The sequence below is a fragment of the Rattus norvegicus genome, chromosome 9 (genome assembly GCF_036323735.1).
Source record: "Rattus norvegicus strain BN/NHsdMcwi chromosome 9, GRCr8, whole genome shotgun sequence".
Taxonomy (NCBI): domain Eukaryota; kingdom Metazoa; phylum Chordata; class Mammalia; order Rodentia; family Muridae; genus Rattus; species Rattus norvegicus.
The window spans coordinates 62,572,876-62,591,423 of record NC_086027.1 but is presented as its reverse complement, the minus strand read 5'-3'; the positions used below and the strand labels follow the sequence as shown (position 1 = coordinate 62,591,423).

At 40.9% G+C, this 18,548-nt stretch overlaps 1 protein-coding gene across 4 annotated transcripts in view; it reads left to right on the top strand.

The window, feature by feature from the left end:
- Dnah7 (dynein, axonemal, heavy chain 7) overlaps positions 1 to 18,548 on the top strand; it is a 305,667-nt gene that overhangs the window by 169,081 nt on the left and 118,038 nt on the right. For 3 of the 4 annotated variants that reach the window (XM_039084571.2, XM_039084570.2, NM_001419550.1), the window contains 4 exons: positions 213 to 442; positions 4,334 to 4,664; positions 5,262 to 5,608; positions 6,528 to 6,708. In XM_039084571.2, coding sequence (XP_038940499.1) covers positions 213 to 442; positions 4,334 to 4,664; positions 5,262 to 5,608; positions 6,528 to 6,708 — 1,089 coding nt within the window. Of the gene's footprint in view, positions 1 to 212; positions 443 to 4,333; positions 4,665 to 5,261; positions 5,609 to 6,527; positions 6,709 to 18,548 lie in introns of those variants that run through there. The other variant, XM_039084573.2, reaches the window with a different exon arrangement.

The window sequence follows — 18,548 nt, the reverse complement described above, 5'->3', positions numbered from 1 at the left end:
ACTGGAGAGAGTGCTACCTTCCTCAGGCCACTGTCATTCCACCTTAAGCAGGCAAGGGCAGGAAGAAGGCTCTTGGTGAGCATGTCTTTCCTACTGCGTGCCCCCAAACTATTCCTCTCTGTCCCAGGCCCACATATTGCAAAGGGCCGCTGCAGTAACAGGATCCTGTTACTGACCTTGATGAATTGCTAAAATATTCATTTTAAATTTAGTCATGGCCAGAAGACGCACTGGAAGCAGTTGCTTCACGGTTCCTGGAAGACATTGAGATGTCAGAGGAAATCCGGGAAGGCTGTATTGACATGTGTAAAAGCTTCCACACTTCTACTATCAACTTATCAACGACCTTCCATAATGAACTTCAAAGATATAATTATGTGACTCCCACCTCTTACCTGGAATTGATCTCTACCTTCAAACTGTTGTTAGAAAAGAAAAGAAAGTAAGGATGTAATGTTCTGTCTTTAAGTTAAGCAATGCAAGTTGAAAAATGTTTGTACATAACAATGGCACAAACCAAATGCTTTGCCTATGAATATACTGTTTGATTAAAACTGAGAGTCAGTACTTATAGAGTCTGAGGGTAGGAAGCAGTCTATTCTTGGGTGTAATTATGTTGCCTAGCACACCATAAATTTATTATTGCATTTACTGCAAGATTGGAGGTATCACTGGGGAGTCGGCCGTACAATCATAGGATCTTAATTATAATCCCCAGAGCCCCAGCGGGGAGTAGAAGCTGGGCGTGCACAGCAGCATGCGTTTCTAATCCCAGTGCTGGAAGATGGAGACAGGCCAATCCCTGGGGCTGCTGGCCAGCCAGCTTTAGTAAGGTGGATAGTGTTTGAGGAATGAAACCCCAAGTTGACTGACCACTGGCTACAAAACACTAATACACATGTGTACCTTGATGAAGATATTTCCCCACTCATAGAAGGACGAGGTGTTCCCTTAAAGACAGTGGCTAAACCCCTAGGATTCCTTGACCATGATGCCGAGTGAGGGCCATTAAAGAGTGGTGCTTTTCCCTTTGACTGGGAGTAAGCTGATGGATAAGCCTTCTTTTCGGCATCTCTACAGCCACAATCCAGGAGACAGCCATTCAATTTTTAGAGTTGGCTTTTCTTCTCTAACCTTCCATTTGAAAATGTCAATTCAGAGCGTAAGAGGTACATCCTACAGCCAGTGTTGACCTGAGTTTTCAGAGTGATCTCAAACTTCCTTTGGTTATACTCGAAATGCACTTAAATTTAAAAGTTACTAACATTAAGATTAGAAGTTTAAAGTTTAGAAAATTTAGTAAACTACACTACAGCAAGTGTCAACATGAGTTTTCAGATAAGTTGATCCTAGACTTTCTTTCTGTCTAAAAAATTAATAGTTGGAATGCATATTCTAAAATTTAAAATTTATTAACATTAAACTTGAAAGTTGGAAATTCAGAAAATTTTAGTGGAGTCCCTTAAGAAAGCCTTCAGTTAATACTGGGTCCCAAATGCTCACTAAGGTGAATTCTATATTGTATTTATGCTTTGTGCAAAGGGAAAACAAGCAAAACTTTATTGAGAGACAGTAACGTTCCCTGCAACAGAGAGCCTGGTAACTGCATATTTATCATTGATGGATTTTTATCTTGGGTTTAACAAACCAAGTTTAGTTACTTAAATAATTTATGAGTGTAGTTAATCAAACTTATCTGTACTGTGAACCATAAATTATACATTATAAAATTCTAAAGATTTTTTTAAACCTAAAACAGACCATAATGTATGGGCTCAATTACATTATATTTACAATGGATTCAATACTATTAACCTAACAGAACAAATTCTTTTAAATATTAAAAAATACTTAAAACAGATTCTTTAACATGAAATGTTAGTATGTATTTCCATAATTAAATTCATATCTCCCAGTATCCAGCTCAAGAACATAAGTATTTTGAAGTCTTATTTCTCATATTGAACAAGATGGTACCAAGACACTTACAGGACATTCCTTATGCCCTACTTAGAGTATCGATTGCTACCCTCTCCCAGGCTGGGCTGTCCTGATCCCTTTGAACCTACCCTAGTCAGTCTTATCATAAGTAAAATTCCATCTATCTAATGAAATCTACAATTCCCACCCAAGGCTGCTACTTGACTTGACAGGATTTTATTTATTTGGCTCTCAAGATTCTTTACCTAAAGTGATCTTGCTTGTTCTTTTTGATTTGCCTAAGAAGGCAGACAATAAATTCTCAGAGATTAAATTTTGGACATCATTCATGAACAAGACTTGTATACCCATGGTGTTTAAGGTTATCCTAACTGAAAGCAAGGTAAAGCCAACAAGACATGAACTGATGGGAAGGATGAAGAGTCATGGCGTTCTGGGCATCTCCAATACTCTCGTTTACTCTTTCAAGTTTTTATCTTTCAGTGTCCCTTCATAATTTTCTGAAATTTAATTCTTAATATTTATTTTTACATTTTGATTAAATATAATTATGTCTTTTCTCCCTTCCCATTCCTTCCTTTTTTCCATCCTTCCTATTTCCCCTCCTCAAATTGATAGCCTCTTTTTCTTAAATTATTGTTTTATAAACACACACATACACACACAAATGTGTAAGTAAATCTGTTGAGTCTATTTTTGTTCTTTGTGTGCATGGTTGCAGGGCTGACCACTTTGTGTTGGATAACAGTCAGGAGCTCATCCCTCTTTTGGCAGTCGCTAGTTGCCTGTAGTCCTCGAGTTGGGTGGGACCCTGTGAGATTTTCCCGTTCCGTTACCATTTCTATTCATATTGCTTTTGCTCCAGTCTTAGTTTATGTAGCCCCTTCTAAGAGAGATGGCCTCATAACAGACTTCCTGGTATCCTGCTTCTTAGAATCTTTCTGTCCCCTTTTCTCTGATGTTCCTGAGCCATAGACGCAGGAGCTGTATTGCAGATGTATCTGCCCAGCAGGGATAGCTTCTCTACAACCCACTGTTCTTCGTAACATGTCCAGTTGTGGGCTCAGCTTGCTATACAGAGAATCTTCTTTGATGAACACTTTCAGGTGTTCTTGCAAATTAAAAAAATTAAGTTCTCCTTTAATTTCAACTAGAATTCTTACCTTACGTTTGTGGTCATTCCAGTTGCTTAAACCCCAGAGCTCTCAATAGCTAGCTCTAACCAGAAAACCAAGTCAGCGTGTCACCTGACCAAAAGTCAGGACTTAAGTTATCAAAGTGTCACCTGGGATGAGTGCGGTTCCCATCTCATGCTGACGAGCAAAACCTTTGTGGAACTCCAGGCTTTGATGGAGACCGAACTCACACACGATACAGGACTGTGCATAGATCTGGCACCTCTGTTCCTATTTTTGTCAAATATTTTACTTTATCAGAGGGAATTCAACACGTGATAGAGATGTGTCTGACTTTCTTCTCCTTCCCTATCACCAGCCTTTCCAGTGGTTGGTTTTGCTTTTCCTCTCTTGGGTTACTTTGTATATGATAAGTTATGTTCCTTTGTCTACCTCAAGCTAATATCTTACTCCAGCTACTTTCTTGATTTTTGAAATATATCACTTTTGAATAAATGCAATATTTTAAAATGAATTGTTATAGATAAGGAGATTTTTCCTAGTAGAGAACATACATGGACAAGCATGTAAAAGAATATTAAAATTTAAAAATTTCTAATCAGTTATCATTCCTTTAAAAATCACTTTGCATAAAAAGTGTTGATTTTTCAATATCAATTTCCTTTTGTCTTAATTTTAAAAATTTCTATTTCAAGATGTAATTTAAATATATTTCAAATACAGGTCTCACTGTGTACCGTAGGCTAATGTAGCCCAGGCTGGCTAGCCTCGACTTCCTAACAGCTGGGAAGATGTAATAACTTTTGAATACATTTTCACCTATGGCAATATTCAAAATGGCATATTTGGGCATCAGGGTCTCTATGAAATAAGTGATTATTACAAGAACTGTAGTACTGTTGGAAGCAGCTTACTCTGGAGACTAACGTTAGAGGGAACCTGCTCACTTTTGGTACAGGAGGCTCTTTGCCTTGTTGCTAGAGTTATTTATTCTCGGGAGCTTTTATCATATACCCAGGGCACTGAAAACACAGAAAGAACTGAAATATACTATTTGGTCATAACTGTGCACAATCCAGCATTGTTTTGTTCATGATTTTGTATTTTATTTTTTCATACCTAATACTTGTGAAGGACTTTTAGACCATACCTTTAGTTACTTCAAAAGGGGTGAGAGACTCAAGAGCATGCAGGATGACCCTTGATGTGATAAACAGACCCACGCACATAATGTCATTTCATCTGTTTGCTTCCAGCGAAGTGATGAAAATGAAAAGGAGATACGAGGTGGGTTTGGATAAACTGGACTCGGCTTCGTCTCAGGTGGCCACCATGCAGGGCGAGCTGGAGGCACTCCATCCTCAGTTAAAAGTTGCCAGCAGACAGGTTGATGACATGATGATAATGATTGAGAAGGAGTCCATTGAGGTTGCCAAAACTGAGAAGATCGTGAAAGCTGACGAGACAGTAGCAAACGACCAAGCCATGGCCGCCAAAGCCATTAAAGACGAATGCGATGCCGACTTGGCCGAAGCCCTACCCATCCTGGAGTCTGCGCTGGCTGCCCTTGATACCCTGACCGCGCAGGTGAGAGCTGTGCCCGGGGCTGAGGCTTTGCCATGGGGTACCACAGTTTAGTTTCTCTCAAGTTAGCATCCAAAGTTTACAAACATTTTTTTAATTGGCAAGAGAATTCCTTGGTTTACCTGAAAAAGATATTTGTTTTCAGGACAAAGGTATTTTTGAAAAGGGACAAAGCTGCCAGTTGACACCACTACCACTGCTACTACAACTATGACCATCATCACCCCCACAACCACGTCAGGAACTGCCGCCGCCGCCACCACTGCCACCACTGCCCCCACAAGCACCCCCACCGCCCCCACTAGTTTCACCTTCTCTTCTCCCCTTTCACCTTTCTCCATCATGGTGGTTCCTACCAGAGCCTTGTGCCACTCCCCCACTATAAGTTCCCACAATTATTCTTTTGTTGTTTTAAGATTCCCTCCCAATTGACTTGTCAACATTCTTGCCATGATTCTGCCATTTCTGCCCAACACAGAAAATTTCTGTATCTTAAGGTACCTTAAAGCCTAGTTTGAAAGATTGAACTTGTTAATATGACTACAGTGGATGTACAAGCAGACATTTATTTCTCTTAATAACAAAACATTGTTTTTCAAGGATATCACCGTTGTGAAGTCCATGAAGAGTCCCCCTGCTGGCGTCAAGCTTGTCATGGAAGCTATCTGCATATTGAAAGGGATCAAAGCTGACAAAATCCCTGACCCAACAGGTTCCGGGAAGAAAATTGAGGATTTCTGGGGCCCTGCTAAGAGACTTCTTGGTGACATAAGATTTCTTCAGTCACTTCATGAGTACGACAAGGACAATATTCCTCCTGCTTATATGAATATCATAAGGAAGAGCTATATCCCCAACCCAGACTTCGTTCCAGAAAAGATTCGGAATGCTTCAACAGCTGCTGAAGGTCTCTGCAAGTGGGTCATCGCCATGGACTCCTATGACAAGTAAGTATAGAGAAGAGACCTGACTGGGGTGTTGGATTTGCCCTCCCACTCATATAGACAAGAGAAAGCTAGGAGCCCATGAAGGAAAAGAGGTTGTCAGAAAACACATCACAATTACTGCTTTTATTTTTACTAGAGCCCAAACTGTAGCAATTAAAAGTAATATGTGATTTAATGATCATTAAAGTTTCAGGAGTTAGGAATACTCCTTACTAAAAAATTTCTAAAGTCTCCCCAAAACTTTTGTTTATTTACTATGTTGAAAAATTAAATCGAAGAAGTACTAAACTTTTACTAAGTCACTTAAAAATATACAGAATTATGGCATGGTAGTAAAAATTGGCTCTCTTTATATCTTATAAGTGTAAATTTTATTTAAAATAGGGTAGAGGTTGATGTGCTGCTGCTGGGTGGTAGAGACCTTGCCTCGCATGTACGAGATTCTATTACCAACACCAGGACGTACAAATATTTGGGCTGGAGAGACAGCTCAGTCTGTGAAGTGCTTGTCTTACTGCACAAGGACCCATTTCAACCCACTGAACCACATAAGAGAAGTCAGGCATGGTGGCATTAACTTGAATCTCAGCACCAGTCAGGCACCGACAGGCGGAGCCTTGGAACTTGCTGGCCTACTACCATAGCCTACTCTACAAGTTCGAGGACAGCTTGAGGGACTCTGTCTCTGAGGGGTGACTGCTCCTTACCTGCTCTCTTACCCCGCCAAGTCCTCACGGTTGTTCTTCACACTTTGTATCAGATTTGATTCTTAGATGAAATGTGGACTCTACAATTAGGTGTAAATTCTGCAGAAAGGGGTGTCTTACTCCTTGCAAAGAGTATTTAGAAGGCAAATTTACATTACAAAGCTCCATATATGTTCAAAGGAATGTAATTTTCCAACTTGATTATTTTGTAGAGTGGCAAAAATTGTAGCTCCCAAAAAGATAAAGCTGGCTGCAGCTGAAGGGGAGCTGAGGATTGCTATGGAAGGCCTTAGAAAGAAGCAGGCTGCCCTGCGTGAGGTTCAGGACAAGCTGGCCAAGCTCCAAGACACACTTGAGTTGAATAAGCAGAAGAAAGCAGACTTGGAAAACCAGGTAGGTGCCGACAGTTGCAAATGTGAGTTGAGATCATCACCTCGAAAGTAAGAAAGGTAGTGTGGGGGCTGGGGATTTAGCTCAGTGGTAGAGCGCTTACCTAGGAAGCACAAGGCCCTGGGTTCGGTCCCCAGCTCCGAAAAAAAGAACCAAAAAAAAAAAAAAAAAAAAAAAAGAAAGGTAGTGTGACCAGCACAAATTCACCAATCCTGTTTCTTCCTGGCCATGTTTAGTGAGTTATGGTTCTAAGGTCAGTCCTACCCAATGCCTGGTTTTACACGGGCCTAGAAATTGGAGTGGTTCTGGCATTTAAAACATGATCACGTGACATTAAACAGCCATAGTTAGTACATGGTTAGTACATCAGTCTTGGCCCCTTGGTCCACAAAGCATTAGCACTTTTCAGCCTTAGAAAATGAAAGCTGGGTTATTTCCCTCTCTTCATTTCCCGAGGAGGAATTGGCCAATAGCAGCATTGAGAGAGCACAGCCCTGGCAGAACTGTGATAAGCATTCTCAAAACCATTAGGGAAAATACTCTTAAGGCCAAAAACATTGTCATAGTTTATATAGTGATCTCATTCAAATAAAGTAACTGCTTAAGTCTGATTCCATAACAGAAAAACATACCACCATTATAGCAGTTGAGGTTTACCAATAGCTTGTTATGTCTAAGATATTTTTTATTTTTGAGGAAAAATTAAAACTTTTACTGTTTGTGATATTCGTGCCTGTGTTTGGTTTGGTCTTTTTATTTACATTGTAATGCTAAATACTGGCCCCCAAGGTCTGATTGCCTCCAGGGGTGAGATAGTGAATATACCCAAGTGACTTACCTAAGTGACATACCCAAGTGACACTACGTAACCTGCCCCGTTATCTCTGATTGGTGAATGAAGATACCTACAGCTAATAGCCGGGAAGAAGAGAGGCAGGAAGGGTTGTTGGGTTCCAGTGTCTGAGGAGAACTGGAGAAGGTGGAGAGAGGAGGAAGCCACCATGGGGTAGGTGGGTCATGAGAACAGAACCACAAGGGCTGGCCGATTGCAGTTAAGAGCTGCTCAGATGAAACATAGCAAATTATAACTTGGGATTATGGATGGAAAAAATAGACTCTAATAGCATGCAAAGTAGCTATCTGCCCAGCTTTAGTGCTGACCAAGGCTTAGGGTTGTGTGACTTTCGTCTGGGAACTGAATGGTCAAAGTCGTGGTAGAAACCCCCGACAGATATTGAATAATTTTGACAGCAGGTACACGCATGTGTATGCCTATGCATGCATGCATGCCGCAGCACATGCATGGAAGTCACAAGATAACTTTTGTGCAGTTGTTTCCCTCCTGCTACTTTGGTGTGCAGTCTGGGGATCAAACTCAGTGTCACTTTGTACAGCAGGCACCTTTATACACAGAGCCACCTTGTCGGTCCTGTTCCTTTTCATGTCTTTAACCATTCTTTGACAAAGTAAAAATGATATTAACATTGTTGTTCGTCAGTGGTTGGAAGACTCCTTCCCCTCCTAACCCTTTCCAGGCACAGACATATTAACAGTGGCACTCCTGGCTTGCTGGCCATAGCTTTCTGAGACTACCAATCTTCTCAGGCTATTTTCAGGAAGCCAAAACACAGAAAAGTAAAGCCATTTATTCGTGGACAACCCAGCTTCTAATCATTGTCTATGGCCTGAACCAGCATCGTACTTCTTTTTCCTCTAAGATCTGCCCTGTAATCTGTGTTTGAACACATGTAGGACACTGCGTCAGTCTTTAGGACGTAACTACTGGTCGTAATTACATTTTATTTGAACAATATAACCACTGGGTGAGTATGCAGTTGCTCACTGGAAGCATTCGTCAACTTTGCTATGTAATCGAGATTTTCAGGTTTTGGTTAAAAAAAAGTTGGAGCTCTGCTCCCAGACCCCGTGGGAAAGAGACCTCACCGCCTGGTCAGGTGGGCACTCCTGAGGCTGCAGAGCGGAAGAGACCACCAACACTGCCCACCCCTGCCCACATCCCTGGCCCAAGAGGAAACTGTATAAGGCCTCTGGGCTCCCGTGGGGGAGGGCCCAGGAGCGGCAGGACCCCTGCCTGAGACACCGCTGGAACCTGAAGGAAACAGACCGGATAAACAGTTCTCTGCACCCAAATCCCGTGGGAGGGAGAGCTAAACCTTCAGAGAGGCAGACAAGCCTGGGAAACCAGAAGAGACTGCTCTCTGCACACACATCTCGGACGCCAGAGGAAAACACCAAAGGCCATCTGGAACCCTGATGCACTGAGGCTTCCTGAGGGGGCGGCGAAGATCTTCCTGGTTGCTGCCACTGCAGAGAGCCCGTGGGCAGCAACCCGAGAGCGAACTTGAGCCTCGGGACCACAGGTAAGACCAACTTGTCTGTTGCAAGTGACCTGCCTGGTGAACTCAAGACACAGGCCCACAGGAACAGCTGAAGACCTGTACAGAGGAAAAACTACACGCACGAAAGCAGAACACTCTGTCCCCATAACTGGCTGAAAGAAAACAGTAAAACAGGTCTACAACACTCCTGACACACAGGCTTATAGGACAATCTAGCCACTGTCAGAAATAGCAGAAAAAAGTAACACTAGAGATAATCTGATGGCGAGAGGCAAGCACAGGAACCCAAGCAACAGAAACCAAGACTACATGGCATCATCGGAGCCCAATTCTCCCACCAAAACAAACATGGAATGTCCAAACACACCAGAAAAGCAAGATCTAGTTTCAAAATCATATTTGATCATGATGCTGGGGGACTTCAAGAAAGACATGAACACACTTAGGGAAGCACAGGAAAACATTAATAAACAAGTAGAAGCCTACAGAGAGGAATCGCAAAAATGCCTGAAAGATTTCCAGGAAAACATAAATAAACAAGTAGAAGCCCATAGAGAGGAGACACAAAAATCCCTGAAAGAATTCCAGGAAATCATAAATAAACAAGTAGAAGCCCATAGAGAGGAGTCACAAAAATCCCTGAAAGAATTCCAGGAAAACACAATCAAACAGTTGAAGGAATTAAAAATGGAAATAGAAGCAATCAAGAAAGAACACATGGAAACAACCCTGGATATAGAAAACCAAAAGAAGAGACAAGGAGCTGTAGATACAAGCTTCACCAACAGAATACAAGAGATGGAAGAGAGAATCTCAGGAGCAGAAGATTCCATAGAAATCATTGACTCAACTGTCAAAGATAATGTAAAGTAGAAAAAGCTACTGGTCCAAAACATACAGGAAATCCAGGACTCAATGAGAAGATCAAACCTAAGGATAATAGGTATAGAAGAGAGTGAAGACTCCCAGCTCAAAGGACCAGTAAATATCTTCAACAAAATCATAGAAGAAAACTTCCCTAACCTAAAAAAAGAGATACCCATAGGCATACAAGAAGCCTACAGAACTCCAAATAGATTGGACCAGAAAAGAAACACCTCCCGTCACATAATAGTCAAAACACCAAACGCACAAAATAAAGAATATTAAAAGCAGTAAGGGAAAAAGGTCAAGTAACATATAAAGGCAGACATATCAGAATCACACCAGACTTCTCGCCAGAAACTATGAAGGCCAGAAGATCCTGGACTGATGTCATACAGACGATAAGAGAACACAAAAGCCAGCCTAGGTTACTGTATCCTTAAAAACTCTCAATTAACATAGATGGAGAAACCAAGATATTCCATGACAAAACCAAATTTACACAATATCATTCTACAAATCCAGCACTACAAAGGATAATAAATGGTAAAGCCCAACATAAGGAGGCAAGTTATACCCTAGAAGAAGCAAGAAACTAATCGTCTTGGCAACAAAACAAAGAGAATGAAAGCACACAAACATAACCTCACATCCAAATATGAATATAACGGGAAGCAATAATCGCTATTCCTTAATATCTCTCAACATCAATGGCCTCAACTCCCCAATAAAAAGACATAGATTAACAAACTGGATACGCAATGAGGACCCTGCATTCTGCTGCCTACAGGAAACACACCTCAGAGACAAAGACAGACATTACCTCAGACTGAAAGGCTGTAAAACAATTTTCCAAGCAAATGGTCAGAAGAAGCAAGCTGGAGTAGCCATTCTAATATCAAATAAAATCAATTTTCAACTAAAAGTCATCAAAAAAGATAAGGAAGGACACTTCATATTCATCAAAGGAAAAATCCACCAAGATGAACTCTCAATCCTAAATATCTATGCCCCAAATACAAGGGCACCTACATATGTAAAAGAAACCTTACTAAAGCTCAAAACACACATTGCACCTCACACAATAATAGTGGGAGATTTCAACACCCCACTCTCATCAAGGGACAGATCATGGAAACAGAAATTAAACAGAGATGTAGACAGACTAAGAGAAGTCATGAGCCAAATGGACTTAACGGATATTTATAGAACATTCTATCCTAAAGCAAAAGGATATACCTTCTTCTCAGCGCCTCATGGTACTTTCTCCAAAATTGACCATATAATTGGTCAAAAAACGGGCCTCAACAGGTACAGAAAGATAGAAATAATCCCATGCGTGCTATCGGACCACCACGGCCTAAAACTGGTCTTCAATAACAATCAAGGAAGAATGCCCACATATACTTGGAAATTGAACAATGCTCTACTCAATGATAACCTGGTCAAGGAAGAAATAAAGAAAGAAATTAAAAACTTTTTAGAATTTAATGAAAATGAAGGTACAACATACCCAAACTTATGGGACACAATGAAAGCTGTGCTAAGAGGAAAACTCATAGCGCTGAGTGCCTGCAGAAAGAAACAGGAAAGAGCATATGTCAGCAGCTTGACAGCACACCTAAAAGCTCTAGAACAAAAAGAAGCAAATACACCCAGGAGGAGTAGAAGGCAGGAAATAATCAAACTCAGAGCTGAAATCAACCAAGTAGAAACAAAAAGGACCATAGAAAGAATCAACAGAACCAAAAGTTGATTCTTTGAGAAAATCAACAAGATAGATAAACCCTTAGCCAGACTAACGAGAGGACACAGAGAGTGTGTCCAAATTAACAAAATCAGAAATGAAAAGGGAGACATAACTACAGATTCAGAGGAAATTCAAAAAATCATCAGATCTTACTATAAAAACCTATATTCAACAAAACTTGAAAATCTTCAGGAAATGGACAATTTCCTAGACAGATACCAGGTATCGAAGTTAAATCAGGAACAGATAAACCAGTTAAACAACCCCATAACTCCTAAGGAAATAGAAGCAGTCATTAAAGGTCTCCCAACCAAAAAGAGCCCAGGTCCAGACGGGTTTAGTGCAGAATTCTATCAAACCTTCATAGAAGACCTCATACCAATATTATCCAAACTATTCCACAAAATTGAAACAGATGGAGCCCTACCGAATTCCTTCTACGAAGCCACAATTACTCTTATACCTAAACCACAGAAAGACACAACAAAGAAAGAGAACTTCAGACCAATTTCCCTTATGAATATCGACGCAAAAATACTCAATAAAATTCTGGCAAACTGAATTCAAGAGCACATCAAAACAATCATACACCATGATCAAGTAGGCTTCATCCCAGGAACGCAGGGATGGTTTAATATACGGAAAACCATCAACGTGATCCATTATATATACAAACTGAAAGAACAGAACCACATGATCATTTCATTAGATGCTGAGAAAGCATTTGACAAAATTCAACACCCCTTCATGATAAAAGTCCTGGAAAGAATAGGAATTCAAGGCCCATACCTAAACATAGTAAAAGCCATATACAGCAAACCAGTTGCTAACATTAAACTAAATGGAGAGAAACTTGAAGCAATCCCACTAAAATCAGGGACTAGACAAGGTTGCCCACTCTCTCCCTACTTATTCAATATAGTTCTTGAAGTTCTAGCCAGAGCAATCAGACAACAAAAGGAGATCAAGGGGATACAGATCAGAAAAGAAGAGGTCAAAATATCACTATTTGCAGATGACATGATAGTATATTTAAGTGATCCCAAAAGTTCCACCAGAGAACTACTAAAGCTGATAAACAACTTCAGCAAAGTGGCTGGGTATAAAATTAACTCAAATAAATCAGTTGCCTTCCTCTATACAAAAGAGAAACAAGCCGAGAACGAAATTAGGGAAACGACACCCTTCATAATAGACCCAAATAATATAAAGTACCTCGGTGTGACTTTAACCAAGCAAGTAAAAGATCTGTACAATAAGAACTTCAAGACACTGAAGAAAGAAATTGAAGAAGACCTCAGAAGATGGAAAGATCTCCCATGCTCATGGATTGGCAGGATTAATATAGTGAAAATGGCCATTTTACCAAAAGCGATCTACAGACTCAATGCAATCCCCATCAAAATACCAATCCAATTCTTCAAAGAGTTAGACAGAACAATTTGCAAATTCTTCTGGAATAACAAAAAACCCAGGATAGCTAAAGCTATCCTCAACAATAAAAGGACTTCAGGGGGAATCACTATCCCTGAACTCAAGCAGTATTACAGAGCAATAGTGATAAAAACTGCATGGTATTGGTACAGAGACAGACAGATAGACCAATGGAATAGAATTGAAGACCCAGAAATGAACCCACACACCTATGGTCACTTGATTTTTGACAAAGGAGCCAAAACCATCCACGGAAAAAAGATAGCATTTTCAGCAAATGGTGCTGGCTCAACTGGAGGGCAACATGTAGAGGAATGCAGATCGATCCATGCTTATCACCCTGTACAAAGCTTAAGTCCAAGTCGATGAAGGACCTCCACATCAAACCAGACACACTCAAACTAATAGAAGAAAAACTAGGGAAGCATCTGGAACACATGGGCACTGGAAAAAATTTCCTGAACAAAACACCAATGGCTTATGCTCTAAGATCAAGAATCGACAAATGGGATCTCATAAAACTGCAAAGCTTCTGTAAGGCAAAGGACACTGTGGTTAGGACAAAACGGCAACCAACAGATTGGGAAAAGATCTTTACCAATCCTACAACAGATAGAGGCCTTATATCCAAAATATACAAAGAACTCAAGAAGTTAGACCGCAGGGAAACAAATAACCCTATTAAAAAATGGGGTTCAGAGCTAAACAAAGAATTCACAGCTGAGGAATGCCGAATGGCTGAGAAACACCCAAAGAAATGTTCAACATCTTTAGTCATAAGGGAAATGCAAATCAAAACAACCCTGAGATTTCACCTCACACCAGTGAGAATGGCTAAGATCAAAAACTCAGGTGACAGCAGATGCTGGCGAGGATGTGGAGAAAGAGGAACACTCCTCCATTGTTGGTGGGATTGCAGACTGGTTCAATGATTCTGGAAATCAGTCTGGAGGATCCTCAGAAAATTGGACATTGAACTGCCTGAGGATCCAGCTATACCTCTCTTGGGCATATACCCAAAAGATGCCTCAACATATAAAAGAGACACGTGCTCCACTATGTTCATCGCAGCCTTATTTATAATAGCCAGAAGCTGGAAAGAACCCAGATGCCCTTCAACAGAGGAATGGATACAGAAAATGTGGTACATCTACACAATGGAATATTACTCAGCTATCAAAAACAACGAGTTTATGAAATTCGTAGGCAAATGGTTGGAACTGGAAAATATCATCCTGAGTGAGCTAACCCAATCACAGAAAGACATACATGGTATGCACTCATTGATAAGTGGCTATTAGCCCAAATGCTTGAATTACCCTAGATCCCTAGAACAAACGAAACTCAAGACAGATGATCAAAATGTGAATGCTTCACTCCTTCTTTAAATGAGGAAAAAGAATACCCTTGGCAGGGAAGGGAGAGGCAAAGATTAAAACAGAGACTGAAGGAACACCCATTCAGAGCCTGCCCCACATGTGGCCCATACATATACAGCCACCCAAATATGCAAGGTGGATGAAGCAAAGAAGTGCAGACCGACAGGAGCCGGATGTAGATCGCTCCTGAGAGACACAGCCGGAATACAGCAAATACAGATGCGAATGCCAGCAGCAAAGCACTGAACTGAGAATAGGTCCCCTATTGAAGGAATCAGAGAAAGAACTGGAAGAGCTTGAAGGGGCTCGAGACCCCAAAAGTACAACAATGCCAAGCAACCAGAGCTTCCAGGGACTAAGCCACTACCTAAAGACTATACATGGACTGACCCTGGACTCTGACCTCATAGGTAGCAATGAATATCCTAGTAAGAGCACCAGTGGAAGGGGAAGCCCTGGGTCCTGCTAAGACTGAACCCCCAGTGAACTAGACTGGTGGGGGGAGGGCGGCAATGGGGGGAGGGTTGGGAGGGGAACACCCATAAGGAAGGGGAGGGGGGAGGGGGATGTTTGCCCGGAAACTGGGAAAGGGAATAACACTCGAAATGTATATAAGAAATACTCAAGTTAATAAAAAAAAAAAATTCTGGCAAACCGAATCCAAGAGCACATCAAAACAATCATCCACCATGATCAAGTAGGCTTCATCCCAGGCATGCAGGGATGGTTTAATATACGGAAAACCATCAACGTGATCCATTATATAAACAAACTGAAAGAACAAAACCATTTGATCATTTCATTAGATGCTGAGAAAGCATTTGACAAAATTCAACACCCCTTCATGATAAAAGTCCTGGAAAGAATAGGAATTCAAGGTCCATACCTGAACATAGTAAAAGCCATATACAGCAAACCAGTTGCTAACATTAAACTAAATGGAGAGAAACTTGAAGCAATCCCACTAAAATCAGGGACTAGACAAGGCTGCCCACTCTCTCCCTACTTATTCAATATAGTTCTTGAAGTTCTAGCCAGAGCAATCAGACAACAAAAGGAGGTCAAGAGGATACAGATCGGAAAATAAGAAGTCAAAATATCACTATTTGCAGATGATATGATAGTATATTTAAGTGATCCCAAAAGTTCCACCAGAGAACTACTAAAGCTGATAAACAACTTCAGCAAAGTGGCTGGGTATAAAATTAACTCAAATAAATCAGTTGCCTTCCTCTATACAAAAGAGAAACAAGCCGAGAATGAAATTAGGGAAACGACACCCTTCATAATAGACCCAAACAATATAAAGTACCTCGGTGTGACTTTAACCAAGCAAGTAAAAGATCTGTACAATAAGAACTTCAAGACACTGAGGAAAGAAATTGAAGAAGACCTCAGAAGATGGAAAGATCTCCCATGCTCATGGATTGGCAGGATTAATATAGTAAAAATGGCCATTTTACCAAAAGCGATCTACAGATTCAATGCAATCCCCATCAAAATACCAATCCAATTCTTCAAAGAGTTAGACAGAACAATTTGCAAATTCTTCTGGAATAACAAAAAACCCAGGATAGCTAAAGCTATCCTCAACAATAAAAGGACTTCAGGGGGAATCACTATCCCTGAACTCAAGCAGTATTACAGAGCAATAGTGATAAAAACTGCATGGTATTGGTACAGAGACAGACAGATAGACCAATGGAATAGAATTGAAGACCCAGAAATGAACCCACACACCTATGGTCACTTGATTTTTGACAAAGGAGCCAAAACCATGCAATGGAAAAAAGATAGCATTTTCACCAAATGATGGTGGTTCAACTGGAGGTCAACATGTAGAAGAATGCAGATCGATCCATGCTTATCACCCTGTACAAAGCTTAAGTCCAAGTGGATCAAGGACCTCCACATCAAACCAGACACACTCAAACTAATAGAAGAAAAACTAGGGAAGCATCTGGAACACATGGGCACTGGAAAAAATTTCCTGAACAAAACACCAATGGCTTACGCTCTAAAATCAAGAATCGACAAATGGGATCTCATAAAACTGCAAAGCTTCTGTAAGGCAAAGGACACTGTGGTTAGGACAAAATGGCAACCAACAGATTGGGAAAAGATCTTTACCAATCCTACAACAGATAGAGGCCTTATATCCAAAATATACAAAGAACTCAAGAAGTTAGACCACAGGGAAACAAATAACCCTATTAAAAAATGGGGTTCAGAGCTAAACAAAGAATTCACAGCTGAGGAATGCCGAATGGCTGAGAAACACCCAAAAAATGTTCAACATCTTTAGTCATAAGGGAAATGCAAATCAAAACAACCCTGAGATTTCACCTCACACCAGTGAGAATGGCTAATATCAAAAACTCAGGTGACAGCAGATGCTGGCGAGGATGTGGAGAAAGAGGAACACTCCTCCATTGTTGGTGGGATTGCAGACTGGTACAATGATTCTGGAAATCAGTCTGGAGGATCCTCAGAAAATTGGACATTGAACTGCCTGAGGATCCAACTATACCTCTCTTGGGCATATACCCAAAAGATGCCCCAACATATAAAAAAGACACGTGCTCCACTATGTTCATTGCAGCCTTATTCATAATAGCCAGAAGCTGGAAAGAACCCAGATGCCCTTCAACAGAGGAATGGATACAGAAAATGTGGTACATCTACACAATGGAATATTACTCAGCTATCAAAAACAACGAGTTTATGAAATTCGTAGGCAAATGGTTGGAACTGGAAAATATCATCCTGAGTGAGCTAACCCAAATACAGAAAGACATACATGGTATGCACTCATTGATAAGTGGCTATTAGCCCAAATGCTTGAATTACCCTAGATGCCTAGAACAAATGAAACTCAAGAAGGATGACCAAATGCGAATGCTTCATTCCTTCTTTAAAAGGGGAACAAGAATACCCTTGGCAGGGAAGAGAGAGGCAAAGATTAAAACAGAAACTGAAGGAACATCCATTCAGAGCCTGCCCCACATGTGGTCCATACATATACAGCCACCCAATTAGACTAGATGGATGAAGCAAAGAAGTTCAGACCGACAGGAGCCGGATGTAGATCGCTCCTGAGAGACACAGCCAGAATACAGCAAATACAGAGGCGAATGTCAGCAGCAAACCACTGAACTGAGAATAGGACCCCGTTGAAGGAATCAGAGAAAGAACTGGAAGAGCTTTAAGGGGCTCGAGACCCCATATGTACAACAATGCCAAGCAACCAGAGCTTCCAGGGACTAAGCCACTACCTAAAGACTATACATGGACTGACCCTGGACTCTGACCTCATAGGTAGCAATGAATATCCTAGTAAGAGCACCAGTGGAAGGGGAAGCCCTGGGTCCTGCTAAGACTGAACCCCCAGTGAACTAGACTGGTGGGGGGAGGGCGGCAAAGGGGGGAGGGTTGGGAGGGGAACAGAGGGGGACGTTTGCCCGGAAACCGGGAAAGGGAATAACACTCGAAATGTATATAAGAAATACTCAAGTTAATAAAAAAAAAGTTGGAAAATATAAAATCAACACATGCCTATATTCATAGCAATTTTTTTTTTGAGGAAAAAGAAGTCATGAGAATATTTTCTTTAGGGTTTTCCAGCAGCAGGAGTGTTGTAGTCTGAAGTCCACTTTGTTTCGAGTGATTTTGAAGGAAAATCAGATAAAGAAGTCTGAAAGGGGAAGATCCTTTAGGGTGGTAAAACTGAATAACAAACACTTAGTTTTGGAAACATCAACATTGTCACCCATTACAAACTTTGTGCTTTTTCAAACCTATCTGTAGGTGAACTGATATTTTACATCTTTTAATTTAAAGGCATTTAGTTAAATAATGGTTACTAGTATTGGGAAAGTACATAAGGCAAATTCTTACCCGTTGAAAGACATTTAGGCCATTCCCATTTCCTGACTGCTGTGAAAGGAGCAGCAGCGGCCATAACTGAGGGAGCAAGCCAGAATACCAGGGCGTCTGCTGTGAAGCTCTCCCAGGCTGGAACACGGCTGGAACAATGGCAATACCAGCAGGCATGCT